We start from the raw sequence: 27508 nt of genomic DNA, 5'->3' as shown, positions 1-27508 counted from the left end.
TCACAAATATATGTATATTGTTTCAATTAGTATAATTGAAAAATATTTATATTTTTAAAATTTGATAAAACTACACATTTTTTTAATCATTACATTATTTTCATTATCTATTGATGCTTTCGATATTTTTTGACCTGATATTCGTATCAGTTTTTTACACATAAATATTTTAACTATGTTTTGTATCAAGTTATAAAGGTTGTAATGATATATTCAATTGTAGGTGTTTGGGGCGTATTGTTCTTCTAAATGGGGAGAGAGGAATATGAAAGACGACAGGGGCAACAGACAGGCGTACTTCGGTACGGGGGAGACGTTCCTGTTTTCCCTGTATCCAGACCGCGCGAAGTACCCTTGGGTCGGCATAGAGGGCGACAAGAATTTGGGCCACGGATCCGAGCTGTTCATGGCCGCCGACTCGCGGATGATTACCATTGGCGGCGGGTAATTAAACGAACGCGAACGATGCACAAGTTCTTTTGTTTTATGCTCTGTATTTTTATTTTTTGTCGTTTCAGAGAGGGACAGGCAATCTGGATGGACGAGAACATCCGATACGGCAAGACGGACCACTGCCAGACCTTCAACAATCCTCCTCTGTGTCCGAGCGGTGACTTCGAGATCCGTGTTCTTGAGGTCTACGGATTCTCGACGGAGCATTGAGGAGGACACTGATGGAAGGGGACGACGCCCAACAGAAACAAGTGCAACAATAACAACAACAACGACTGTCTTCATATTACCTGTCGTCTTCTCTGAGCAAACGAACCAAAAAAAAAAACATAAGAACAACGCAATCCATAGGTATCTATCTACGAGAAGGAAAAATAATTATAATTAATCAAAAAAAATACATATATATATATATATAAACTCCCATTTACCCTCAAAAAAATGAGAGACCGAAACATTTTCAAAAATTATACTCAAGCCGATCCGGAATTATAAGATGACTAGAGCCTCCCACTTCACAAAATCCATCATTTTATTTATTTTACTCTATTTTTTTCCGTTTTGTATGTTTCATTTTACATTTTAAGTTTCCGCAATATTTTGTCATTATTATTATCATTATTTTTCTCTCCATCTCAATTTTTACTTAGTCTTCAGGAGATTCACATATTTTTTTTAATTTATTTTTCCATTCCACGCCATCTCTTGTCTCACGATCATTATCCCAGTTTGCAACTAATTTATTTTTTTTGTTGTGCTTTCGTTTTCTTTTTCAAATGACAAACACGCTACTAGATTCTAGTCGATCGCGAAACTACTTTTAGTTTATATTCTTCTTATATATTTTTTTTCTTCTGCAAATAGCTCACTTAAACTGGGAATTAGCGTTAAGTTTAATCACACCACTTGCAAATTTTGCAATTTGACATGCGGCAAAAGTGTAGTCGATCGATGCAAAAAATTAGTTCATTTGAATTATTTTTTATATACATATGATTCTTGCAATGATGAAATGAAATGAGTTAGTAGTAAAGACTACGAAAACTTCCGCCACAAAGAGATGAGCACATTCCTCGTTAATGTCAGAGGAAACCAATTGTTCGTTTTAGTTTCGTGTACATATTTAATAATACTACCAATGTTTGTTCTTCTTTTCGTTTGTTTTTTTGTTAATATATATGTTATTCATATATTTACGAACTTTGCTGTGTAGTAGTTTTGATAGATTGCAAACACGAACATATCGCAAGAGGCGGCAAATTATAAAAAAATAAGTATTTCAGATTCAAGTTTTTTCTTCATCTTACGAATTAGTTTTAAACGCACAGCTTTCTGTCCACGTGAACTGTCCTTGTGTGCGCACTATATCCTCATCTCATCCTAAACAAAACAAAAATAAATCGTTCGCCCTTTCCGTCAAGTCATGTATAAAAATTAAAAACAATTGACAAACGGAGATGCTTTACAAGTTGTTAACAAATCTAGTTGTTTCTGAGCTTGAATAGAACTTCGACTTAGCAATTCATCCTCCAATTCATACGATATAATATAGATATTTATATACGATTTTCGTTTGTTCTTTTCTTTCTTTTTCGCGCGCCGGGAAAGAAAAACTTTGTTATGTATTTTTAAACAAAAAAAAACCTAATTTATTACTTTTGTTTCCATTTTTTTTATATTATGATCATCGTGCATCATCGTATACTTATTTGTTGTTTATTTTTACTTCAATCTTTTGTTTGTTTATTATTATTACTATATTTTTTTTTTGTTTGCTTTCCATCTGTTGAATTCTAGTTTAACTATTGGTGAGCAATAACCAATGTGATACGAAAATACGTTTTGTGTATAGACGGCCACGGTACAATTGTTCTCTTTTCTTTTTTCAATTGTTTCTCATCATTTTTCGCGAGCTTTCTTTGTTTTCTCGATGATGATATTGATCATCATATAATAATCATCATCGACACTATTAATATTATTATTATTATTTGTGGCTAATGAAAACCCGAAATTGATGATTATTACATTTCGCCGTGGCTATTTATTATTACAATATTATATAATATTACAAGAAGAAAATTATACATTAATGAAAACTTTTTATTATTATTATTATATATATATTAAAACAAAAAAAATATATAATGAATATTATAAGAATGTGTATAAATGTAGGATGATATGTATATTATTATTATATAATTATTATTGCTAGTTTAGATTACGTTTTCTGTTCGATTGTTTCTACATTCTGTGACTGTTACGAACTAGTTACCAGTCGAAATATTTGTACTGATGTATGTAAATGTATTATTATCCTTATCCGCAACTAATGTGTATAGAAATATAGAAAGAATGACAAAAACATAATTATAAATTCTCTTATTTCTTTCAAACATTTTATGTGTATCCTTTCCTATTTTAAATAGTTAAAACAATCAAAGTTTAAAATTTAAATAATTATTTAAAGATTGCTACTTATATTTCTTCAACTCCAAAATCCAATATGTTTTTTTTTACATAATGTTATTGTAATATAAAAATATAGAAAATTTACGACAGCCATGGAAAAATATAATTTGTTTCTATAGACAATAACAAACATTGTCAAAACTGACAAAATGATCGAAAGCTAGCGATTTAATCTTAAGGCATTATGAGTCAATTGATTGATTGAAATGTTCTCTTTGCTAAAGTTAAACTTGTTACTTGCTCTAATTGTGTACTTCTGATTCAAAATACCTACTCTTGCAATTGTTCAAACACGAAACTACGAAACACGAACTGTTTTCGTCTCGTATCGTATTTTAAAAACGTGAAACTGAAAACCTTCGTTTCTGGTTATTGTTTGATTTACAGTTTCGGGTGATGCATCGAATTCGACACTAAGTAAACAAAATTCGAAGAATTCACTCGATTCTGGTATTGTTTCTATCAACAAAGGTGTCACTGATAAGTCACCGTTGTTGATATTGTTGTAACTCGATGCAAACCTAAACAAGGTTTGCATAGACGGAACCGCGCTCGTTCGCACTATATAAGCTCAATTCGGGCTCAGTCCGCTCATTCAGACCAGTTCTTTCCTATCCGTTAGTAAGCTGAAGTACTATAGAAGAAGTAAGAAAGATGAAGAATCCTATGAAAGCAGTAGTTCTGACAGTGATCTTGATGTGAGTATTTCCAATTTCATTATTATTTAATGATTTTTGTTGTACAGTTGAGTTTACTTAATTTTCTTAATGTTAACTTGTTTAATTTAAAAATCAAGTTGAAGCATTGAAATTATGCGAAATTATTTTTTTTAATCTAAATTAATTAGATTGCAAAAGGTTACTTTTCTTTTAAGACACTGTTTTTTAATACTATATTCTATTTATTATATATTATAGTATATATGCTTGCTATTGAATAGTAAATTAATTATATATATTTCGAGAGGTTAGGTTGAGTTAGGTTAAGTTAAAAAAATTCGATGATAACCTGTTGACAACTTGCTTTTTGTTGCAATGTGCTATATGATAACTTTCTTTTTATGGGTAGGATGTGCGTCAAGAATTTAATGAGCTCTCCGTTGACGCCGGTGGTGACGACATCGGCGACAAATACGGGCAAGAAGTGCGAATGCGGAGCCTTCGAAGGGAAGAAGGTGACCGGAAACGCACAGCCAATTTTGGCGCAGAACCCGCTGAACGTAACCTGCGATGCCGATGGCAAGAAGATGTGCCGCACCATCTGCACGGATTTGGCCAAGATGAGCGTCGAACGAGGACCGGCCGTACTCTGCGCCAAAATCAACCACGCAGAAGCGATAAAGGTAAGAGAAAGAAAAACACAACTGTATTCATTGAAAATATCAAGATTTAACTTCTTTTCTTCTTGTAGCCTTCGCTATTCACCAGAATCTGCGAAGGAGAATGGGAGTACGGCGACTTCGGCGTGGAGGAGCCGATCTGCTGTCACGAAGGCAAATCAATTTCGTGCAAGAAAGAGAAGAAGCCATGAGATATGGTACTTCTGAGGATCTTCGTAGACGTCGCATTTTTCCTGCTCCTTTCTACATTTATTCTACTAATCAACACTCTTCTCGACAAGTTCATTCTTCCGCGACCTCAAGTCCTTCGACTGAAAGTCATCAAAGTCAGACGCGTTTAACACTTCCCCAGCATATGCAGCAAATCCAGGACAACTTCGACGTCGACCAACATCCATCAAGATTCCACGCACACGGAACGACCGCTTCGAACAACGGACACCGTACTGTTTATAATTCCTATTGTTTCAAATAATTCAATAAATTTTAAAATTTGCAAATTTTATTTCTGACTAGATTACTTTATTTTCGTTGCAAACTTAATCGCGTAACGTTATATATACTTACGCAACCTAATGTAATGCATAACACATTGTAAAACAATATATGGTAGTTATGGAAACTACTCGTGTCATTGCTGAAAGTTAATTTAACGCTAAATTCCCGGCGTATCCACCAATAATATTTTTTTGGATGGAACAAATAAAAAAACTATTTACACATATTTTACATATATATATATATTTAAATTAACTCCTTTCCATTCCTTGCTTCGTCGAAACGTACCCAATGCGAAGAAACGGAAATAAAGCAAAGAGAACGAAACAGCAAAAAAATATCATTCATTCATTATTACAAATAAAATAAATATCATCATCAGTGTAATCGCAAACAGAAAAAATAAAAATTAAATTAATATTTATATAGTAAAAACAGATTGCTCCGTTCGAAACTTTCATTAAAATTCATTTAAAAATAACGCCAGATAAGTGCGACTAATTAATAATCCAAATACGATCATTTCCTTGGCATCTTCAGAAGTCGTCCAGCGACTCAACAGATTTCCATCGTGTAAGATGAAACGTAGCCAAGGACGCAGCAGTAATTCCAAGTATCCAAGTGAAACGAATCTCCATAGTTACGATAGTACTTTTCTATTGTTTATATATATTAAATCGAAGAAACTCTTCATTAGAATGAAAGTCCTGCTTACGACGATCCAAAAAAAATAGTTTTTTTTAAGAGAAAATAATAATAGTAATTAAAAACAACATCTATAATTATTATATATGCAACAACGAGGGGGTGCTATGTACATAATTACATAATTTTAACGTTACGGTGCAGAATTCACATGCTATTTTTGATATATCCATTTTTTTTTTAGTTTGCTTGTTTAGGTTTTCTCTTCATTACATCTTCTTCGTATGTAGGTATATTTTTTTTTGTCTCATTTTCTTTTCGCGTGTACACAAGTGTATGTTTTTTTTTCAATAATTTAATACTTTAAAATTAAAAAAAGACGTAGAATTTCTCCAATGCTTCTTATTTGAGGGCCGTGGCATCGGCCATCAGCTGGGCGACTTCCTTCATATGTTGGGCTTTACTGCCTGTCGATGGACTTGCTGCAGTAGCTCTACCGATGTAGCTAAAAATAAAGAGAAGAAAAATAAGAAAGGCATCATGAAACAAATTTAAATATCGTGCAGTATGTAGCCACCTTTATATTAACGATGACAACAAGAAAAAGAACAGCAAACGAAAGGATAATATTTACAGCAAAATAAAAGTGAACAAAGCTATTGACCAACACCACCTACGATTAGAATACGAATTCTTTGAATACGGAAAGAGTTTTTAAACAGCGTGCGTGCAGACAAGATACAAGCTCGAAGATCAACACGATACAAATATATAGAGAAAGAAAACAGCAATGAAGGAACGTTTTCTCCCAAACTCCGTTGCATCTTTTGTTTTTTTTTGTATAAAAACAGCAGACGCAATTGTTTTAGTCTTTGATTATTTTTTTGTTTTCTTCTTTGACGCTCACCATACAGTACGTGGTTTGGTTTCGGTGGAGGCCGGCGCGATTGGTTCGGGCGCCGATTTGCGACCGCCAAATATCGAACTGAACCAACCGCCACTTTCGGTGGCATTCGGTCTACTGCAACACACAAGGTGGTTTCGGATGGAGAGTGAAAAAGAGAGAGGACACGAAACCATAGAGTTAGTTCAATTGCCAATTCAAACTGCCGCAATATATACATATAAAATACAAAACTAACGAAACATCAACAACAGAGAGCGAAAGAGAGAAACTATCGGACGATAAAATATGTTACTACTGTTGCTATTAATATTCCTTCATTTCTGCTTCTTTTGCGAGAATTTCATAGTAGATAGATGGAATGTGTGAACTTACTTGACGTCGCGGGAGCCTGAGAGGGCGGTGTCGAATCTCGGCTGCACGTATGTCCATGGTCCTTGGTTCTTGTGTTCCTCCTGGGCCCAGAAGACCTTGGCGTTGGGATACTTGGCGCATTCAGCCTTAACCAAATCGTATGGGAACGGAGATACCTGAGCAAGTGATAAATACGTTCATTAGTTCCAATTTCTTTCTGACAAGTCTTAATATTTTTAAACTATTGTTACTACTTGTCAAATATTGAAATAATCAAGCACTGCGTAAAGAGCAGTGGGTTTGAATATAAGTATTACTTGTTCCATCCTGGCGATGGCGATGTCCTTCTCCAGTCCCTTCTCCTTGCGGGCCTTGGTGAAGTCGTAGTAGACTTTGCCGGAGCAGAACAGGAGTTTCTTGACTCCCTGGGCGTTTGCGGCAGCCGGTCCCTTCTCGGGGATGATGCGCTGGAATTCGGTGCCTTCGACCATTTCGTCGAAACTGCTGCGGGCTTCTGGGTGACGCAGAAGACTCTTGGGTGTGAGGAGGATGAGGGGTTTGCGGAATGGCAGAGCGATCTGCCTGCGGAGGATGTGGAACAAGTTAGCCGGGGTGGAGCAGTTGGCAACGATCCAGTTGATGTCGTGCAGCTGGCGGACGGCAAACTCTTCGGATTCTGGTGGGAAGTAGTCGGGATCGTCGGAGCACATCTGGAGGAAACGCTCGACGCGAGCGCTGGAGTGTTCTGGGCCCATACCTTCGAGGGCGTGCGGCAGGAGGCAGACGAGGCCGCTCTGGCGCACCCATTTGGCTTGACCAGATGAGATGAACTGATCGATGATACACTGGGCGGTGTTGTTAAAATCACCGAACTGCGCTTCCCAGATGACCAAAGCGTTGGGGTTGGTCATTGAGTAGCCGAGCTCGAAACCGAGCACACCGTACTCGGACAAGGAGCTGTTGCAGACGGTATACGGTGCCTGGTCGGGGTAAAGGTTGGACAGCGGCTTGTAGGTAGCCTTGTCGACATTCTGATGATGCAAGACGTGGTGACGATGCGAGAAGGTACCGCGCTCGACGTCCTGTCCGGACAGACGGACGTGAATACCATCCTTTACAAGAGAACCGAAAGCCATGGCTTCTCCCAAAGCCCAATCGATGGTGCGTTTGCCGACCATGTCCATGCGCGCCTTCAGGATACGCTCGATACCCTTGTGCACGACGAATTCAGCAGCGTTCGGTGGCAGAGAGGAGAATCTCTTGCCGATGTGTTGAAGGGTGTCCTCCTTGATTCCGGTGGGTTGAACCTTCAGCGGGTCCTTGCCCTCGAAGAAACCGGACCAGGGGCTGTCGAGCCAGTCCTTGTACTTGATATGGGTCTCCTTGCGGGCGTTGTCGAAGGCCTCCTCGCAGATCTTCTCGTATTTGTCCTTGACGTCCTTAACCTCGGCGGCGGTGACGACTCCCTCCTTGATGAGGGATTCGGAGTACTTGTCCAAACCTGGCTTCAATTTTTTGATCTTTTTGTACATCAGGGGTTGTGTGAACATTGGTTCATCGATCTCGTTGTGTCCGTTGCGACGGTAGCTGACCAAATCGATGACGACGTCCTTGTGGAAGGTTGCGCGCCACTCTGCGGCGATGTTGCACACGTGCATCACGCTCTCCGGGTCGTCGGCGTTCACGTGGAAAATGGGTGCGTTCACAACACGAGCGACGTCTGCAAAAATCAAAAACACATTATTTCATTTCAAAAGAGAAAACAAGTTTATTACATACCGGTACAATACGGGGATGACCTCGAGTGACGTGGATCGGTGGTGAAACCGACTTGGTTGTTGACGACGATGTGGATGGTGCCGTGAGTGGTGTACTCGGGCAAATCGGACAAGTGCATGGTCTCGAAGACAACACCTTGACCGCTGAAAGCGGCGTCACCGTGCAAGAGTACGGACATCACCTAAACCAAAAAAGACGTAAATAATTAGCGATTCATTTGAAGCGATAACACAAGAAAACTACAATACCTTCTTGCCTTCTCCATCACCCCTGTAGAACTGCTCGGCCCTGGTCTTGCCTTGCACGATCGGATCGACGGCTTCCAAATGGGATGGATTGGCGACGACGGCCAATCTGATGTTCTTGTTCGTAACACGGTTCAATCTAAAGAGAACAAAAAAACATCGTTGAAGCTAAGAATTATTGGAACCAAAAGAAACCGACCGTTCGATGTATGTACCCAAATGGTACTTGACATCACCAGAGCCGTCATCTTCGGCTTCAAGACCGGCGAATTGCGTGAAGATCTGGCTGAGCGGCTTGCGGCAGACGTTGGCGAGCACGTTCAGACGACCACGATGCGGCATACCCATGACGATGCTCTCTACGCCCAAATCTGTGCTCCTGTCAATGACCTGTTTCATGGCTGGGATCAAAATCTCGCAACCCTCCAGACCGAAACGCTTCTCCGAGGACCACTTCTTGGCCAAGAAAGCTTCGAATCTGAAAAAGCAATTAACAAACAATCTCAATCATGAATCGACCCATAATGCGTGAATTCAGGGCGTACCCAGTAGCTCTGGTCAATCTGGCGAGGATGAGACGCTTCTGTTCGGGGGAGATCTTCATTATGTCGGGCGTCTCCATGCGCTCCCTAATCCAATTGCATTGTTCCAGACTGTTGATGAACATGAATTCAACACCGATGTGACGGCAGTAAGTCAACTCAAGACGCCTGAGGATTTCCCTGAGCGGCAACTGCTTATCCTTTCCGCCGATGAAAGTCGTCGATGGCAACTTGAAGCTGCGGTCCATGTCGGTCTCCTCTGTTTATGCCAAAATTCAAATTACAAAAAATACAAAACACAAACAGACGCGCGCAAAATAGAGGTGTATAGTAGGCACAATCGGTGTCCGACAACGACCGACTATCCATACAAAAATTACAAAGCTATGCCTTCGCGAATCTACAAAGTTTGAAACAATCTCCTCCTTCGACATTCTCGTAAGCAATTTTTAGAAGATACTACTAGTATAGTGTATATATGTGTTTCTGTGGTGTTTGAAGGGCTACACAATCGTATATGTATATAAATATATCTAAATAAAATAAATTCAAAAAAGCGCAGAGAAGGAACGGCTCAAAGCTCTAATAGATATTGCACAAAAAAATAAAGGATTTATATAGACCACAACCAAAAGGTATGAATAAACAAACACCAAAACAAAATAAGATACTTACTGAAAAAAAATCATCATTGTCCATGAATTTAGAGTTACTTTTGTTTTAATTCTACTTGTATCAATTATTTTCAAATACGAATTTCGCTACTCGTGAAACGTTACGATTGTGTGTTAATTAGTGTGCAAACAAAAAACAACGCCTCTCGTCGATCAATTCTTTACAACTCCTTCTAACTACTTTACGAATTCGAGTGTGCGTGTGTTAAATAGTGTTTCTCTTACTTTTCGTTAACTCTTGTACTTGCCGCACCAGTTCTTGGGAGTAGGTACGGGACGGACCGTCCCTCGCTGCAAATACATGAAATAAAACAAAGCCAAAACATAACAAAAAAAAACGAAAAAAGCGCGAAAGAAAAAAAAAGTTACAATAAAGCGTTGTCAGTCGGGTAGGTGGTGATATGTCTTTCGGTGCAAGGCGTGTTCAAAAGTGTGATGTAGTCAATTGTAAATTTCGTTAGCAAATTATTATATATTATTAATATTATTACAGTTTTGATTTCGAGATTTAAAAAAACAAACAAAATAATTTTAGATAAGTATACTAAGTTTTATGCAATTGAAATGGTTATTACAAAAAAATACTTTACCTAAATTTAAAATATATCTAAGAGATTGTATACAGCGAGTATACAACTCTGAATTCGGTATCGTCACTAACGTGCAGTTAATTACAAAAGTTTTAAAAAATATGGCATTTGGACCGTGCAAAAGTTAATGATTATTTAGCGTCCGGTACAATTATTTGACAATAACCTTAGAAACATTTGCGTAACTCATGATATTGTTATAAAATAGAATATGAATCAATATCATTGCAATATTTCAATAAACATCCTATTTCTTTAAGTGATTGCAAGAAAATTAAATCGAACTATTGAAATTACGTTTTCCTTTGAATAAGTATTCAAAAAATGTATAGAATATCTTTGTTATAAGCGGTTTGAATGTTCACATGGAAAAAACAGCAACAATTGAAAAGTGATAAAACAAAACAGTCTGAATGTCATATTTTATAAATAATTAATTTAAAAAAAAACAAACAAAACCGATTAGAATTGATTAGATAAACAACTATAAAAAAATAATTAATGACGTTGATTGCTGGATATTTACTCGTTTCGCTGTGTCTTGATCATCTGGGAAATCTCGAGACCTCAAAAAAAAACTACCAAACGATCTACCGAAATCAATCGATTCATTGAAATTAAGAAAAAAGAAAAAAAACTCGTCAATGCAATCCGGGTTCAACGTCTCTGTATTACATATTTATTTATTTTTTCGACTAACTGATTGTGAAAGTCTTACCGAAGTTGTAATGGGAATAGAGGAGTTCCGGCGGCGTCTTGTCGTCCAGATCGGCACTGTTGATGCCCAGCGGGTCCAACTTGGCAATGTGATGCCCACGAATCTACAAAATCCGTCACCCCATAACAACAACATCCCAAAAAAAACAACCCTCCTCCAACATCATCAATAAATAATAAACATAACATTTTTCAATGAAAAGAAAAAACATAAAATAAAAATAATTCAGTCACTTGCCTGTTGTTTACATAATAATAAACCTGGAGTGAAAAATATATTCATGGTTAGTAGTTTAAAGCCGCTTCCTACATCACGAAATATCGATTGAAAACGATATTTTGCCAAGAGAAAAGGCGTTACAAAACTAAGATCTAAGTAAAAGCAAATTGTGCGTGCATTAAGTTATTAGTACTACTCATTTAGAATGGGAGTTAGTTAAGCAATGAAGTATACAATACCAAAGAGATACGTCGAAGCTAGTTTACATAATACGAAGAAACAGGTAAAAATATACACTAGACTAGTAAAGCGAGAACAAATTGAAAAAAGCGAATTTTCCGAGAAAGGTTGGTACGAAAAGTTGAAACTGTTTCAAACTAAGTGCTTGGGGGAATGTATCAAATTTTCAGAAACTAAATATAATTAAAATTGCTCGGGGCGGGAGAATCGCCCCAAATTTGTTTTTGGACAGAAACACAAAAAAAACACACAGTTCCGGTTCCTTGTGGAGCGAGAATATGAAATTGAACTTGGGGGGTGAAAATATATAGAGAGTAGGCATAGTTTTGCAATTCTGTAAATTGCGTTCAAAATTATGTGAGTGAGAAATATATATATAGAGAGAGAGACGGAACGGAATACAAACTTAGAGAGTATTGACGGGTGATCTTGTCCGGGGGGCTTCCATGGCGATCGGAAAACGTGGTCGACCTGTCCGTGTACATAATACCGAGAGGGTCGAGTTGCGCAACCAAGTGACCACGTGCCTGCCATCAATCACAACAACATCACAGATGAAAGTATAAATATAAACAGGAAAGAAAAAAATAATAATAATAGTAATTTAAAAAAAAAACATGCACTCGACGGAAATTCCCTAAAATCTCTAACTAAACAAACACATTGATTAAATTTAGGGGAGATATTCATAATCATCATCGACTGCAGAAAAAAAAATAAGTAAATAATGGTTTTGCGTGCATGCAAATCTAAAAAAATGAACGATTTGTGCACCAAAATAATCATTATGAATAAGGAAGATTTGGAAATTAAAAAAAACAACATGAATCAGCCCCTGAAAATACAATATTTATAAACTGTGAAAAAAAAATGAATTCATGCTGCTTGATCCGCATACAAACCATTTGCACAAAAAAAAATGATCTTCCTACTCGAATTGTCCACTCTCATTTTTAATAATTAATGACGCACAAAACCAATTAAATTCAATTGAATTCGAGCATTAATTGCAACGCGTTCACATGAAAAATTAACCGGTTTTGTACTTGTAAATCGAGATCTCGATAAACAAAAAAAAATCTTAAAACTTGATCAAATTAGTAAATGCTTTGTATGCGGCGCGATGAAAAAATAGTAAAGAAAAACTAAAAATAATAAATAAATAACCGTAACTGTTCAAGCTCAATTACGTCTCTAGTGCACATGCCTCCATGGATTATTATTAATTCCCATATATATTAAATCGAAGGAGTATAGGTAAAACAATAGAATAATAACTATGTATGCAATTCAACATAATCATTATAACCCGTCGATTCGTCCGAAACGAAAAATTGGCGATCGCATTAACGGATTTTTGAGATTCTGCGGACCTCTTGCAACGACGCGATACAATGTAGTAAGGTAACTTGCAACCAGCCATAGACTCAACCAATTTGATTTACACAAGTACAAGTATCTTACCACATTTAACAAATACTTGACAAGTATCGCGTTAAATTCGTTAATTCAAATATATTTTATTTTTACTAAAATAAATACACACTTTGAACGGCACACGCCGTGAGCGACGTAATCTGCTGTAAAATAGGAGGAATTTAGAATTCCTGTTAATAATATAGTTAATCAAATTTCACCGGTATTGCAATCGCCAAAAGCCAAAATAAATATATTAATAATAAATTTATAAAACCATGGTAATAATAGTATTAATAACAGTAAAACCAATAATAATAAAAATGACAACATATTGGCTTTTGTACAAAACTATTTTTGTTGGAGACATTTGGAAGCACGCAATTCCCATCCATTATGACCGTGTATGGAGGCGGCGTGTCACGTGGTAGAAACCTTCGTGTTTTTTTTTATTTCTTATTATTACTTAAATTTAGAGCCAATTAGAGCCGCGCGTGGTAGCAGGTGAATTACAATCGCGCGAGTGTTACGCAACGGAGCGAACGAAAGGGAACAATTATCATTGAATTTTGAAGAAAAAATATCACAAAACAAAAATTGAATAATAACACACGAAGACGAAGTAATATGAGTGGGGAGCGGGATTTTAGAGGCTATCGAAATTTTGTCGTTTGTACAAAAAGCTAAAATGTAACGTACATCCTGTTGTTAGTAAAGAATAAAATAAAAATTGATTTATTTTTTGTTTTTGCGGTTTGGCACTCTCGTCCGTTATCCATGGATCATACCTGGTAACTCCTGATGATGGCTTGCACGGCCAGATGGTCATCGATCGTTTTCTCGGAGATGGCGCCACCAACGGCGCCGCCGCCACCGCCCCCAACGGCCGGGAGGAAGGAGGCAATGCTCATCTCGTTTCTGCCCATTGGGGCGAGACTGGGCGGCGATTGGTAACCAGGACCGCCTTCCTGAGAATTCCTGAAGAACGAATCCCATGACTGAAAAAAAAAAAAAAATAATGAGCAATTTTCACGATCGCATTGTAAAACGCTATTTTATCCGACCAGGACGGTCGTGGATGGCTGCGTTTCGCGAAGAAAGAACACCACCTGAAGTAGCACAAGGTCTGAGTAGTCAATATGCATCATAATTTTAAAAAAAATAAGCAATGCAAATGAAAACCACCTTGAATTTGTACTGAATCAAGAAAAAAAATGTTTTAATATATGAATTCATAATGGAAATTAACTTCTACATAAAACAATCCTAATTGAATCTATATTTACAGAGTAGTTTTCTTAATAATTAGTTACTTTAAGTCTAACTAGTCCAAGAAGATTCCTCAATAAATGTTTACTTAACTATTCCAAATTCAACTAAACAATATTAGCAAAGTTTCAAAACCTTCTAATACTTTTTTTGTTAATTGACATAATGATTATTAATGAGCAATATTCATAATATGAAATTTAGATACAATATTTCAAAACAATTTCTAAAATGTGTATTAATGTAATCTATTAATTGCAATGATTACAAAGTGCAACTAAAAATACATTAACAATATTCAATAAACAGAATCTGGTATTCGCGGTAAACAAATTTTAATGAAACAATCGAAAGGTGACAAATGAATGTCAAAACTAAATTGGGAATGTTATCTCAGTAAATCGAGAATATCGGATCAGATTTTTATCATTTTTTATAATGTTATCATCGTTATATAATTTCATATAAAAGTGCATACGTTTCTATTTTTCGCCTTTCCAACAGGATTAATAACGAGAATGCAATGTTTCTCGAAGGAAAGCGGACAAAAAATAAAATTAAACCATTAAAATAATGACCGATAACAAAGGAAGAAGAAGTTATAACATTATAGTTTCATTCGAGCAAAAGAAAAAAGAAATCCGTACTTCTTGCAATTGTAATACTTGATTTAATGCTTCGTTATACTTTCTAGTAAAACTTCTACTTAAAATTTTTGATGTGAAAGTACATTTAGATGATAATTCAGACTTCAGAGACCTTTAAATTTGCATCTATCACCATGGAAAACGATATAACAAATTCGGTCAATGAGTACGTACGTTCAGTCATGTTAATTGTATTGATCGTAAAGTAAGGTTTTTAACATTAATAGAGTTCAGTTTTGCAATAAAAAAATGCAAATTCAATTCCACGATAATAACAAGAATTGACATTCAAATATGTGAAGTCCTTTCAAGATCACGTTACACGTTTCAATTTTGGCTAGCGAAGCAACATTTTTGGCTTCCCTGTCGATTTGACAAAATGTGCATCCATATTCTATACTAAGTCTAATGTCGTCATAGAAATACGTCATTTCTACATTGCTATGAGAAACAAAACCCCTATATTTCGTTCAATTTTTCCCAACACAATAATCTTGATTTATTTTTGTAAATATTCATTATATGATCAATAAACATCAAATTGTGATAATAATTGCAAGAAATATGACTATAATCGACACAAACTTCTAGTTTTGGCAAAAACAAACTAGAAATTTTGGAAAGCGTTAACACCGTTCAACGCCAGACCTATATTAAGAAACTCAATTGTTTATTCCTGCACATAAGACGCAATTCAACAAGTAAATATCAATTTTCTGCTTTTAAGTTAAATTGAATGGCTTGTACTAAATTGAGACAAATGTAAATACATATGATGATGGTCAATTTAGCCAGCAGGAAACTGCATAAGAAAGCAAAACGCTTACTCAGCAATTGCTAACTTCCTGTCCGAAAATAAATCGAATTCATAACGCAATTCGTTAATCAAGTTTTTATTATCAGAAACCGCTTCAAAAATCTCAATATTAAAATTTTTGGAACGAAAATATCTTTAAATCAAAGTCATCGACATTAAGCTAATAAAACGTAATTTAAATTCTAGATTCTATGCATTGTTTGCACGAAATTCACAATTGTTTTGTTATTCGTTCGAACAACATTATAATAATTGGGAATTTCCCGTATTCAAAAAAAAACTGTAAAAAAACAAATGAATTAATAATGAACTTGAAAACTAGAATCGAATGAATTATGAGACAGCAGATCAATATTTTTCCACGCGCTGAAAATATCGGACAATTTCAATTAAGGAAAATCACCAGAATCAAATCACATTGTACAAACCAAGACAATTAAAAACGATCGCTATGAAAACAGCTGAAATCATTCGGTAAACAATCGAATGAATTGAATTTTCCAATGTTTATTCGATAGATGCGTTCGCATAATTCCATTACCACTGTCATCATCATCATCATTACAGAAATTGTTTTATTTAAATTTAAAATGTTCTTTTGGCACGCGTGACCCTCGCCTCGTGATAACCCAATTTTGTTAAACATTCCGCGCAAAACAAAAACATACAGATACATAATATGCACACGCATATAGTAAACGAAGTTTTCATGTTTTATCTATGTAGGTCAACCGAAAAAGAAAATTTGTTCCATAGATGTTTTTGGATTGAGAAAGGGCGCATCGTCTAAGTTCGAGAAGATTCGCGAGAAGTCACCTTCGATTTCGAAAATAACCCACCTAAGAAAGGGAGAGGGAAACGCCCATCGGATGCGACCAATCCAAAGATCGGAAGCAGAAGAAGAAAAAATGCAATCATATCGCCAATTTTTTTACATCGTAATCTGCCAGAGACGTCGATAAGAACGACTAGACTAAAGTACGCTATTTAATGTACTACACGGACTGCAAAAAAAGGAATCTAATGAAATTTAGATAACGCAATCGGACGATTATAATTCCGATTTACAATGCCTATTCATTCACGTTACGCAACGAGTTTTTATTATTTTTTTTCTGTCTCTATGGAAATTAAACAGTTGCAATTAATTGGAATAAACAAATGACTATACACAAAAACAGCGTTTATCTCTGTATTTTCACTTACGCACTGCACTTTTTATTATTGCGTCTCGCAATGTTTAGATTATTAATATCAACACTTTAATTGAGAGGCAATGTCAGACGGACAAGGCTAACGAACTTCGCAGACTACACAATTTGCATTCCGATACGCTTTTTATACAATTGTTGTATGTTAACTTTTATAATTTTCACAATGTTAATGAACAGTTGCAAACATTTTTCTTTTATTTTTACTAGAAATCAATTAATATATTAATTATCTAGTGGCAATTGTTTATGTATTATAATAAATATTGTATGGGAAAAATAAAACTATATTTTTTTTAAATTGAATTAAAATTTAAGTTATTTGTTGAAACTTACCACATGGACACTGGAGGGATCAGCCAACCATGCATTGTACATATCCTCAACATAGGCGCTGGAGCTGCCATTGAGGAAGGGCTCGGAGGTGACTGGGGTGGTATACACCCTGAGCTGTTGGCCAGCACATGCCACTGGTGCAGTTGACTTCTTGGTCAGCAGCCATGCCCCCATGCGCTGTCCCTGAGGCCCAGTCAGGGTCTTGTATATCGTGTGGGCCCTATGCATATCTAAACAGGAATAAATAAATTAAAAAAAAAAATAATAAGACCTGTCAATCAATTTGCTGTGAAAATCAAATCCAAGCAAGTTAAACTAATCCTTGATTCTCTGGATCAAGTGAGGAGAGGAGAAGAGGCACCAAGAATGTTACCTTAATCCTTTAAACTGCTCAAAATAAACCGATATAAAAGGGACCATAGATAGAGGTCCACTGACATTTGCTTGTATTCACTTCAAAATTTTACCATTCAATTGTTTTCATGTAAACAAAAAATGTATATATAATTAATTTCCGTCATGTTTGCACTTGTGGTTAGTGATTACAATTCTTTTCTTTTTTATATATTTGTTTATTATTGATGGATTTCATTATTACTCCAGTGTTAAGTGTGCATCAGCTGCTTCCACTCAAACGATGAATGGTTTTGCAAAGTGTTACGGCCGAAAACGAATTACGTAAGTTAATGTGAACGAAATTCCGAGAATCTGACGTTTCGTCATGCAATTTTTGGTGGGGAGTAAAAAAAATAAAGAAAGTGCGATTTTTTTTTGGCGGAGAAAGGTAAGGTGCATTTCTTAATCATTGTACGAAATGTTAATTGATTCTAACCTCAAATTAGCCTTGAACTGAAAACTAGGTTAAGTGAAAGAGCGAGAGGGAGGGGCGCGAAAAGAAGTGAATCACTGATGTCTGTTGCTACCAATCAGAGTGCTGGGATTTTCGCGGATCTATTGTGTTTTCCGCCGAATTCGATTATTCTCCTACTGTTACGAAACGGGCGGTTGCTGCGGCGGCGGCTTCGGCGCACGTCACAGGTTCCTCTAAATTTAACCACCACCTAATTTTTTTGGCATCTGTCAGCAGGAATTCGAATCGATGCGAGCGTACTTTCCACCTTTCGATTCGCTCGAAAAGTTTCAAATTCACTTGAAGTTTTCTTTTATTTTTCTTCTAATTTCTTATAGGGAACTTCTTGGAAATTCTCCGCAACAGGAAGCGAAGACGCGGTTGAAGGGGAGTACCGATAAAATCGATCCGGAGAGAGCGGATACGTAGAAATGTATATATTATATAACTGCTGCAGTTACGGACGGATGGCGCGATCGATCGTACAGGACTTCTACTAACCGTCTTCCTATTCTCTAGATTAACTATTTAACTAATTTCCCCCTTGTTTCAGAGATTCAAGGCACAGCACTGAGTATTCCCAAAAAATTCGTCGTCGTTGCCACTGCTAACGTTGTATTACCTTAAGTTCTTGCTCGTCAAGTTACCAAGAGGAGCACCGAAACCGTACTACCAACTCCAACGAACACCTCAAATTCCCTACTATTCCAAATGCGCGCTCGCTCTCTCGCCGTCCCTCACTCTCGCGCTCCCTCACCCATCGATCAAATGTGTGCATACACACACAGACAACACACATTGATGTAAATTTTCTCTCTCTGACGCTTATTTTTTTCTTTCTAGAATACTTAGAGAACACAATCACAAGTTTTGTTTCGTGGATTCCACGAGGAGAAACGAGAAAAGGATGCAAACTATTTACTTAATTACTCAATTCTTATCTGGATCGCGATAATGTCGCTATTTAACTGTATTCAGATAGCAATTCCGTTGCGCAACATAATTCGATTGTTATCGAGCATAGATTATATTCAAATTCGATAAGACTATCAGATTTTATTTTGATCCGCTTATAATTTGTTTAAATATTACTATTATAATTTTGATAAAACGATATGTGATAACTACAGTAATTATTTATCCTTTTATCATTGATGTGGAATCATTAATTTTTAATTCTAGAAATGTAGACAACCCAAGTTTCTTATTGGATGATTTATTTACAATTGAAACACTTAATTTATAACATGATTTTTTATGTCAATGAATGTTCCATAAAAGTATCGGTAACATTCTAACTCTTCTTTTATTACATTCGTATTTAGGCAACCAAACTAGCAGTTGTGTCAACATTATACTTCTTCATAAAGAAATACATCATTTTATATTGAATTCTTCATTTATGAATGAAATAACTCGTGTTATTTTAGTAGATAGTAGTCAATAAAGTAGACAGAAACTAATATTGTTATAGTTCGTTAAGTATGTATTCTAACTTGCCTGTAATATTGACGCTAGTTCAGATCTTAACATGTAAATATATACGCATATAAAAAAGGAAACAAAGTTCAATAGATCCAACATTCCAAGAGAAAAAAAAAACAAAAAAATAAATAAATTTTCCTTATGTATATATAAATAAAACAATCCGCAATAGGAGCAACACTTCGGTATTCGAATAAAATATATAACTATTATTATCCTTCCTAGATGTCCAAGATCGCGGGTCTTGTCTCTTTGGCACATTTCATCACCGAATGCATGAACTTGATGAAGCCAGTATCCTTTGGCTTCTCCAGACCCCTCAGCAGCCTGTTCTTCATCACGGCGATGAATTCGCGATTACTCAACTGTCCGTCCACTAAAAAAAACATACAAAATATTATAAGTTGTAATCTAACAGGCGTTTGGAAATCTTACAGTTCTCATCGAAAATGGTGAAAACAACGTTGATGACGTGATCGCTTAAATCGACGTGGGCGACGGTCTTGGCGACGTGTTTGAGGGTGGCCTGGTCAATGGAAGCACCGGCGATATGGTAGAACGTCAGAGCAGTATCGACGTCGTTGATATTATTCAAGAAGTGGAAGAAGTTTAGATAGTCTTGTTTGGATACTCCTTGTCCATGATCACGGAAACTGGTAAAGTTATCGTTGATCAACTGACAATTAACATTATATTTAATTGATCTCACGCTTTTTTCACTCGTTTCAGCATCTTGACTTTCTTCTTCTGCGGATACCCGGCATATGCTAAGAGCAGCTCCGTGAAGTCGGCTTCGGAGATGTTACCGTTCTCGTTGGGACTTTTCCTCTGGAACTCTAAACTTAAGATCTCCTTCTGCAGTTGCTCCTGAAAGTCTAGGAACTTTTCGATGGTTAACTTCTGCTTGAGAGTAGGCCCGAAGAAGTATGTGGTTAAAGCCGAATTCACACCCTAAAAGAAAAATATTGATTGTAGTTTTTGTAAATAATATCTTTATGTAATTTCGTTTACCTTAAAAGTGTTGCCGGTATTGGCGTGGTCCCTATGCCTAGAGCCGATGCTGGTCTGCTGACGAATCAAAGTTGCCACCTTTTCGAACTCTTTGCAGTCCACATCTCCATCACCGTTCAGATCGAACATCCTGAAAGCTATCTCGAAGTGCCTACGCGATGCTATAAAAAGTACATTTTTTTTTGTATTATTTAAATCAAAATATTAATTAACAACACTCACTGGACAAAACCGTCAGCAGAAAAATGTAATCGGAGAAAGTAATCAGACCGGAACTTCCAAGCTTGTAGAAGATGCTATCCTGGTCCAAGGTCAAATCCAGGCGATCTTGCAACGTCTACATTTACAAAAGCAAATGAATAGCTATTAGTGCAAGACACAAAATGAACATTTAAATAAATAAAACCCAAAAGCGTTATACACCCTACGATTTTCAATTAACAAAGAAAACGCAACAAACCAATCTAACATAAAAACAAAACAATAATTGAATCTATGACATAAAAATTTGCGAAAATACAGAAAGCTTCATCCAATTCAATCAATTACTGATTGATTAGGCGAAATTTGCGCAAACGGCGACTTCACTTTGAAAATCGCAGATAAACAAGTAGCACATCTGCTCAATAAGTTGCCTAAAATATTCAAACAAACGCGATCGCGTTACGCAACTGCTGATTTGTAACACGCGCTCGAATATCGCTGTTATTTAGCACTAGGACGTAACTAACAAACAATTCCAGCTACAAAATCTAGATGAGAGCCAACTAACAATAATAATGTACATGCAATGCGATTGAAATAGACGCAGGAGCTGATGATGTGCTTCGTGCTCGAGATGCAGAAATTTTGCGAAAACGAAACGAAATTGAAATGAATCATTACCTCCTTAAAATGCTGCAAAACACATATTCAAATTCGTCAGTGAATCAAACATATTTACAGAAAATAAAATATTATTATAATTTTTTCTTTTAATAAATTGGTTGGGTAAAATTGTATATGGATATAATATATATAAATAGACACAGCCGAATATTGTGCTCAAGGGGTAAAATAAACTATTAAAAAAAAAACATTCCGCTCAAAAGCTTTTGGAAAGATTTCGTTATGTGCAAGAAAGAAGGGAAAAGTAGAGATACAGAAGAGAATAACAAAAGTAATAAACATTTCCTTCTTTCTTTTTTCCATAAAAATATATATTTTCTGTTTAACTAACGTGAATCGTTTTTTATTTTAAATTACCGTCACATCCGACCTGTAACTAAATAAAATTCATTGGGAACGACTCACCTTTGGATCGTAGCGCTTGTACTGGTCTAAACCTAAACCTAGAAGAAGAAAGACAAACGATTAAATGATTTGCGAGTTTGATAGGTGCGAGCGGTGATTTGTTCTTGCGTTAATCATTGAAGCCAAAAGCGAGGAAAAAGTGAGATGCTAGAAGATGAAGAGAAAACTAACCGTCGGGCTGTTTTTGACCCGGTGTAATGGATCTCAAGAAATCGTCTGGGGTCATGTAAATCTCTGTGTGATCGGCGGATTGAAGGGTGGCGAAATAGCGGAACACTTTGTCGGGGGTCGAGTAATGCCGGATCCGGTTCTCATATTCAATTATCTGGATTAGATCATGCAAGTTAGTACAGCCGAAAACCGAATGTATATGAAAACAATTAGAACGTGGTGATAGAGAGTGAAAAAGACAGTTAGTATATCAGTATTGTTAATAATCTCGCATGATCATATATATGTGATTTAGAGATGCAAGAAACTTGTATGTTTTACCGTCGGGCTGCTTGTTGCCTGGCGTGATGGCCCTAAGAAAATCGTCGGGAGTCATGTAAGTGTCCACCCCATCCGAGTAAGACACTTTAACAGTCGCAAAATATCTGAATATCTTATCTGGAGTGGAATAAGCCCTCATACGATTTTCATACTCTATTATCTAACACATCATGTAATAGAAAATAACATCAAGTTGGTAAGCAGCTCAGAAGCAAACCATAATCACCTTTCGATCCCTGAACCCAATCTTTGGCTTCTTGTGTTTCTTATGGGGCTTCTCCTCCTCCTTGATCTCACCCTCAACACCATCCTCCAAATCATCAATTTGCTCGGGAGTCGCTGGACTCTCAGCCTTGACTGGTGGAAATAGCTTCTTAATCCTAAATAAAAGAAATAAATATTTTTCCATAAAGAATCTTTAAGCCATTTACCAATCAGGATTCCAGCACAGTCCAAAGAAGGTAAACCCCAGGAAGGTGTACCACAATTTCGATACGAAAGCTTCCGGTTCCGACTTATGACCGAAGTTCTTGTAATTCCTCCTCTGCTGATGATTATGGTTCACCACATCTAAACGTGCGACACCACACGCAGGTTTAGCATTGACGACCCATCCCTGCGATGCCACCATCCGCTGCCCCAAAGCCCCCAATTTCAACACTCTGAGGATCATTTTCTCGTTCTCATTTGCTTAGTATTAATTACATAAACAAATAAGAATCGTTCGTCCTACAACACTAATCTGACAGCTGATAAAAGTCCCACTTTTCGGCCATTTTGAATATTTCAACTATTTTGCAAAAAAAAGAAATTATCATTATCAATTACATTTTAAAAGTAATACTAATTATTGATCACTGAAATTACAATTTTAAATTGTGTAGATTAGTTAATTATAATTCATTTAAAATTTAGATGCAATAGTTCAAACATGTAGGGTAGGTCCAATTCAGTAGTTGTAATGATGTGTCAAAGTCTGTATATGTAAACAGATGTAAATAAACAATAAAGCAGTAATTGCTAGTGAAATTGTGCAGTGCACAAGTTAAGTGGAAAACTATGCAAGACGATATGGATTCGGACGGTGGAATTACCGATTCGCCAAAGAAAGGTTAGATTTCTTTTCGTGTAAATTGAATAATATTATTTGATTTTTCAGGACCTACTTTATCTACATCCACCTCAAGTTTTGAAGCGTTGGATCCGCACGATCCCAATTTGAGCCGTCTAGCCACGTCCATGTTCAACAAAACCGCTGATTACTTGTACGGAGAGCTGACAAGTACTTTGGAGGACTACAAGTTGCTAGAGAACATGAATCGAGCAACTATCACTAAGTATTCTGATATGAAACATATAGCTGTGAATATTAATAAAAGCATGGTAGATCTGAATGAGAAGTGTAAGTTTTGTAAGATTCATTTTTAAATTATATTCATTTCACTTGGTAATGTTAATGAGGATAAGGAAAAGAGTTACAAGACAGTATTTATTGTTATCAGGTGATACACTGCAGCCGTACCTGGACCAGATAGAGCAGATTGAGGATAGTGTGCTTAAGCTGGAACAGGCCGCCTACAAGCTGGACGCATACTCCAAGCGGCTGGAGGCAAAGTTCAAGAGTTTGGAAAAGCGCTGAAAATAAAGTTATTTCGTTTTCTTTTTGGTTTTAAAATCCTCCAATTTTTTGGCCAATTTCTCCATGTAGGTGCCCTCCACGCAATCGATGAATTCAGCAACGGCAGGCGCGCACACTATGGTGCAATGCGGATGCCTCATGTAGCAACGAAGCACCTGAAAATTTGCAAATTGTTGATTTTTCGAAATTCCCTATTCCCGATCCTCACTTCATCATTATCGCAAAGATTTTTCGGACGGTTCTTCTTCATTTGTTTGGAAATTGACTTGAAGAGGGCGTTGACGGATTGAACGGTGAGGCCGTACGCAACGCTGTGCGAACGATCGATGCAGCGTAGCCTCTCGAAGCCGTCATGATCGACCATCTCCAGCTCCTTCATCTCGGCAGGCGTCAGCTGCTGGGGTTCGATGCCTGTAATTGGTTGGTTTATTACGAGAGAAGAAGAAAGGGGCGGAGCCGTCGCGGCTTGCGCCTCCAATCCGAACCTTCCGTCATCTTCAACACGACGTCGTCCGAGAACGTGATCACCGTGTGCTGCACCGCCGCGGGGCAATTGTTGCAACTGATTAGGCTGCCCATCGCGAAGAATTTTGATCCAAAACGAAACGAATATATTTACTGCAGATTTTCACATTTGACTGTTTCCTCTCTCTGACATTACCGACTTGTCACCCAAAAACAAATGATACGCAATCATTATGATTCCTCCATCCCAAAGACTATTACATTCATTACAATGTAAAAAACACAACATTAATTGTATGTAATGGAGCCTCGTGTGATTTGCAAATCGATTAAATCTTTACAAATACCGGATCGCGCCGTTGCACGTTTTGATGGAAAGGACGAGGATGCAGGATGCGCTTTTTGATAGTCAATTTTCCGATGAGTCACGCGATGCAAGAGCATCATTTCAATAAATCAATTAATAAAATTCAATTAATGCATGAAATCCTGTTCAACAATAATAAAAACGAGATAATGTATTCGCACGTTTGAAATATGAATACCGACCAAAAAAACCTGATGTTTCGAGATGTAATCTTTCCATTTTACACAAGTCAACACTAGTTTAAGAATTGCTTTGATCTCGTCCGATTCGTAAGATAGCCCAGACACACCGTCTGTGTATCCAATTTCTTAATAAAACTTTTATTTCATTTGGTTGACTTTTATTTAACTTAATTAAATCAATTCAGAGAAACTTATGACAAACTAACCTTAGCTGTGATTTATCTAAGTCAATGTTCATTTAAAAGAATCGTACTAACTATTAGAATTTTATCCATGTTGAGTAAATGTAATCTAACTTATTTCATAATCTATCTTGTAAATAACGACTAATTAGAAAAATAATTAATTTACATTTAGTCGTGTTAGGAACATAAATATAATTAATTGAATGTAATCACGGACGCGGTTAGATAATTTCATGATTGCTTTTTAATTTTCGCCAATTTTTCACAGCATTCTGACTGCAAAACAAACATATCTCGCCACAAGAGTCACGAACTAAGTTCCGTCTATTATCTATTGTTTATTTTTGCGCAAAATAACAAAAATAGAATTGAATAAGATTATAAAAAACGTCAATATTTCGTTAATTGCTAATCAAATTTTATAAAAAAATATATCTTACATATTCTTAAACGAAAAAGTCAGATTAAATATAAGTTAATTCAGTTTTTAATCATCTATATTAAAATTATCCAAAGAATTATTTTTTTGTTTGATTTAGCTTTAGAACTAAAAACATATTTTTTTAATTTACTTAATCCAAAAAGACGTGAAAATCTTAATCCATTTAATTATTTTGTTAAATTTAGAAATATTGATTGAAATTGGATGGAGTATTTGAGATCTTATAGCATATATAATTTTAAACGTTGTTTAATTACGTTATATAAATGTCAATTATTCTATTTGTTAGAATATGTAACCTATTTTGATAATGTCTATCAAATGTCAAATTATAATAATTTTTGTCATTGTTCAATTTCATCCTATATGAAATGCATTTAAGCAAATGAAAACTTAACAAGGATTAAAATCACTTAAAAATCTAATATAACCAACTATTTTAAATTTTGTTCTTACAGCGTAAGATGTAACTAATACTGAGTTGTTTTTGTTGTTGTGTGGATTTGCAAATATTAAGTGGAAAATATGTAATCATTTGATATGCAAACGTCAATTAAAAATAAACATAGACACATCATACTAAAAAAAAATAATATTTTCTAATCTTTTGGGTTGGAATTTGTTGTTGTTTTGAACATTCTTTGATTAAGTTTGTACCAAAACAATTAAACTTATCTGGACGTTTAAACACAAATGTTACTATTAATAATATTTGCACGTGATCCGTGCGTCTGCGAAACACAAATACACGTGCTTCTTCTATTTTTTCTGTTAATCTGAACTCTTAGAAACATAATTCGATGTTTTAAGGTCAAGGGTGGATTTGAAGAAAAAGAAAAAATAATCAAACGACTTTCGCCGAAGAGTTTTTATTGCGAGTTCAATACGCACAGGAAATTGTTTAAAAACATTTTTTTTTTTTTAAACCTCAGAGATTCCACTAATCCTCTCCATATAAAGAACGAGTCGTAAATCTCGATACTTGCGGTGCTTTTTTTTTAGTAAATAAATAAATTAGTTTCGCGTTTCAATTAAATGAGAAATAATTTAGAAGTAGTTTTTTGTTTCGTCAAATGTCTTCCTTCTACTTTTGTCTTCATCTAATTGTCAAGGTTACAATGTTTCATGTGTGCAATGTCAGTCGACTCGGATCCAAATTTATCGCCCATTTCGAACAATTGACGATAAATAACGTTTTGTTAATACGAAAATAATAATGTACAGTATTTATGAATTTATTCCGACAAATGTTTTTCCAGGTACCTCGAAATTTTAAAATTTATTTACTTGTTGCTTCCTTTCGAGAAATAAACTCTTCGTTCGTCAATTTTCATAAATTTTAGCAAATGTATTGTTGTGTCCAACCATTATTATTGTAATTGTTATTATTAGTATAGTGTATTAACGAACTAGAGACATTCAAAGCTTCTCTTAGTCGCATTATTATATAAACATTAGCATAAAGGAATCTCTACCGTGATTCCAGTTCGATACACTTTAATATAAACAAAGGGGACCAAGCGTAAACATTCCCATCGATACTCCTATACCCTTATACCGAATTCAAGATCTTATTATAAACACATAAAGATCGTTACATGTACAATCGTAATCAATCATCTTATTCATATAAACAAATGCGTAGGAATTTGTCCCGGTCTTATAATAAACAAAACCCGAGGCCGATTCCCGTGGGAACGCTTAATAATCAATATATACAAAGCCC

At 35.9% G+C, this 27508-nt stretch overlaps 6 protein-coding genes across 18 annotated transcripts in view; 3 read left to right on the top strand and 3 right to left on the bottom strand.

The window, feature by feature from the left end:
• Positions 1-2323, top strand: part of LOC108568059 (TBC1 domain family member 24) — a 29298-nt gene extending 26975 nt beyond the window's left edge. For all 4 annotated transcript variants that reach the window (XM_017928949.1, XM_017928952.1, XM_017928951.1 and 1 more), the window contains 2 exons: positions 224-444; positions 519-2323. In XM_017928949.1, the coding sequence (XP_017784438.1) occupies positions 224-444; positions 519-663 (366 nt within the window). In that variant the 3' untranslated portion in view covers positions 664-2323. The remainder of the gene's footprint in view (positions 1-223; positions 445-518) is intronic.
• Positions 2324-3417: 1094 nt separating this feature from the next.
• Positions 3418-5161, top strand: LOC108568054 (follicle cell protein 3C-1-like). Its single transcript, XM_017928932.1, has 3 exons — positions 3418-3626; positions 3997-4270; positions 4339-5161. Exons 1-3 carry the CDS (start codon positions 3583-3585, stop codon positions 4456-4458), a joined length of 438 nt encoding a protein of 145 aa, XP_017784421.1. The 5' UTR covers positions 3418-3582; the 3' UTR covers positions 4459-5161.
• Positions 5162-5668: 507 nt separating this feature from the next.
• Positions 5669-18951, bottom strand: LOC108568053 (2-oxoglutarate dehydrogenase, mitochondrial). Of its 7 annotated transcripts, none has more exons than XM_017928925.1 (13): positions 18844-18951; positions 17372-17601; positions 13880-14089; positions 11217-11319; positions 10134-10199; positions 9238-9493; positions 8892-9170; positions 8696-8831; positions 8448-8628; positions 6986-8388; positions 6690-6844; positions 6318-6431; positions 5669-5915 (listed from the first exon to the last, which is right to left on the bottom strand). In XM_017928925.1, exons 2-13 carry the CDS (start codon positions 17597-17599, stop codon positions 5813-5815), a joined length of 3234 nt encoding a protein of 1077 aa, XP_017784414.1. In that variant the 5' UTR covers positions 17600-17601; positions 18844-18951; the 3' UTR covers positions 5669-5812. The 7 variants fall into 7 exon arrangements, with proteins under 7 accessions (XP_017784414.1, XP_017784415.1, XP_017784416.1 ...); XM_017928926.1 differs by lacking the exon at positions 18844-18951 and adding an exon at positions 18723-18828; XM_017928927.1 differs by lacking the exon at positions 18844-18951 and adding an exon at positions 18204-18468.
• Positions 18952-19684: 733 nt separating this feature from the next.
• LOC108568100 (calcium uptake protein 1 homolog, mitochondrial) lies at positions 19685-23279 on the bottom strand. 4 transcript variants are annotated; one of them, XM_017929020.1, is made up of 10 exons: positions 22934-23279; positions 22729-22882; positions 22503-22662; positions 22011-22048; positions 21603-21614; positions 20940-21054; positions 20718-20878; positions 20416-20657; positions 20142-20359; positions 19685-20082 (listed from the first exon to the last, which is right to left on the bottom strand). In XM_017929020.1, exons 1-10 carry the CDS (start codon positions 23173-23175, stop codon positions 19928-19930), a joined length of 1497 nt encoding a protein of 498 aa, XP_017784509.1. In that variant the 5' UTR covers positions 23176-23279; the 3' UTR covers positions 19685-19927. The 4 variants fall into 4 exon arrangements, with proteins under 4 accessions (XP_017784509.1, XP_017784510.1, XP_017784511.1 ...); XM_017929021.1 differs by lacking the exon at positions 22503-22662 and adding an exon at positions 22182-22335; XM_017929022.1 differs by lacking the exon at positions 21603-21614.
• Positions 23280-23443: 164 nt separating this feature from the next.
• On the top strand, positions 23444-24141 carry LOC108568015 (biogenesis of lysosome-related organelles complex 1 subunit 2). Its single transcript, XM_017928857.1, has 3 exons — positions 23444-23613; positions 23662-23904; positions 24005-24141. Exons 1-3 carry the CDS (start codon positions 23562-23564, stop codon positions 24139-24141), a joined length of 432 nt encoding a protein of 143 aa, XP_017784346.1. The 5' UTR covers positions 23444-23561.
• LOC108568014 lies at positions 24045-25201 on the bottom strand. Its single transcript, XM_017928856.1, has 3 exons — positions 24627-25201; positions 24350-24552; positions 24045-24296 (listed from the first exon to the last, which is right to left on the bottom strand). The coding sequence occupies exons 1-3, from the start codon at positions 24718-24720 to the stop codon at positions 24150-24152; spliced, it is 444 nt and encodes a 147-aa protein (XP_017784345.1). The 5' UTR covers positions 24721-25201; the 3' UTR covers positions 24045-24149.
• Between the last annotated feature and the right edge of the window lie 2307 nt (positions 25202-27508).

This window comes from Nicrophorus vespilloides, unplaced genomic scaffold, assembly GCF_001412225.1.
Source record: "Nicrophorus vespilloides isolate i.1.1-1 unplaced genomic scaffold, Nicve_v1.0, whole genome shotgun sequence".
Classification (NCBI taxonomy): Eukaryota; Metazoa; Arthropoda; class Insecta; order Coleoptera; family Silphidae; genus Nicrophorus; species Nicrophorus vespilloides.
This window is presented reverse-complemented; position numbering and strand designations above follow the sequence as displayed.

What these genes read in the sequence shown, in the direction of transcription:
- LOC108568054 (XM_017928932.1), top strand. Translation starts at nt 3,583, where the DNA reads ATGAAGAATCCTATGAAAGCAGTAGTTCTGACAGTGATCTTGAT. An exon ending in GTTCTGACAGTGATCTTGAT is followed by an intron (nt 3,627 to 3,996) that starts GTGAGTATTTCC and finishes TTTTATGGGTAG; the next exon opens with GATGTGCGTCAAGAATTTAA. An exon ending in ACCACGCAGAAGCGATAAAG is followed by an intron (nt 4,271 to 4,338) that starts GTAAGAGAAAGA and finishes TTCTTCTTGTAG; the next exon opens with CCTTCGCTATTCACCAGAAT.
- LOC108568053 (XM_017928925.1), bottom strand. Translation starts at nt 17,599, where the DNA reads ATGCATAGGGCCCACACGATATACAAGACCCTGACTGGGCCTCAGGGA. An exon ending in ATCCCTCCAGTGTCCATGTG is followed by an intron (nt 14,090 to 17,371) that starts GTAAGTTTCAAC and finishes TTTTTTTTTCAG; the next exon opens with TCATGGGATTCGTTCTTCAG. An exon ending in CTATTCCCATTACAACTTCG is followed by an intron (nt 10,200 to 11,216) that starts GTAAGACTTTCA and finishes ATGTATTTGCAG; the next exon opens with CGAGGGACGGTCCGTCCCGT.
- LOC108568100 (XM_017929020.1), bottom strand. Translation starts at nt 23,175, where the DNA reads ATGATCCTCAGAGTGTTGAAATTGGGGGCTTTGGGGCAGCGGATGGTG. An exon ending in CTGTGCTGGAATCCTGATTG is followed by an intron (nt 22,883 to 22,933) that starts GTAAATGGCTTA and finishes TCTTTTATTTAG; the next exon opens with GATTAAGAAGCTATTTCCAC. An exon ending in TTGGGTTCAGGGATCGAAAG is followed by an intron (nt 22,663 to 22,728) that starts GTGATTATGGTT and finishes ATGATGTGTTAG; the next exon opens with ATAATAGAGTATGAAAATCG.
- LOC108568015 (XM_017928857.1), top strand. Translation starts at nt 23,562, where the DNA reads ATGCAAGACGATATGGATTCGGACGGTGGAATTACCGATTCGCCAAAG. An exon ending in TACCGATTCGCCAAAGAAAG is followed by an intron (nt 23,614 to 23,661) that starts GTTAGATTTCTT and finishes TTGATTTTTCAG; the next exon opens with GACCTACTTTATCTACATCC. An exon ending in GGTAGATCTGAATGAGAAGT is followed by an intron (nt 23,905 to 24,004) that starts GTAAGTTTTGTA and finishes TATTGTTATCAG; the next exon opens with GTGATACACTGCAGCCGTAC.
- LOC108568014 (XM_017928856.1), bottom strand. Translation starts at nt 24,720, where the DNA reads ATGGGCAGCCTAATCAGTTGCAACAATTGCCCCGCGGCGGTGCAGCAC. An exon ending in CGTGTTGAAGATGACGGAAG is followed by an intron (nt 24,553 to 24,626) that starts GTTCGGATTGGA and finishes AACCAATTACAG; the next exon opens with GCATCGAACCCCAGCAGCTG. An exon ending in ATCTTTGCGATAATGATGAA is followed by an intron (nt 24,297 to 24,349) that starts GTGAGGATCGGG and finishes GCAAATTTTCAG; the next exon opens with GTGCTTCGTTGCTACATGAG.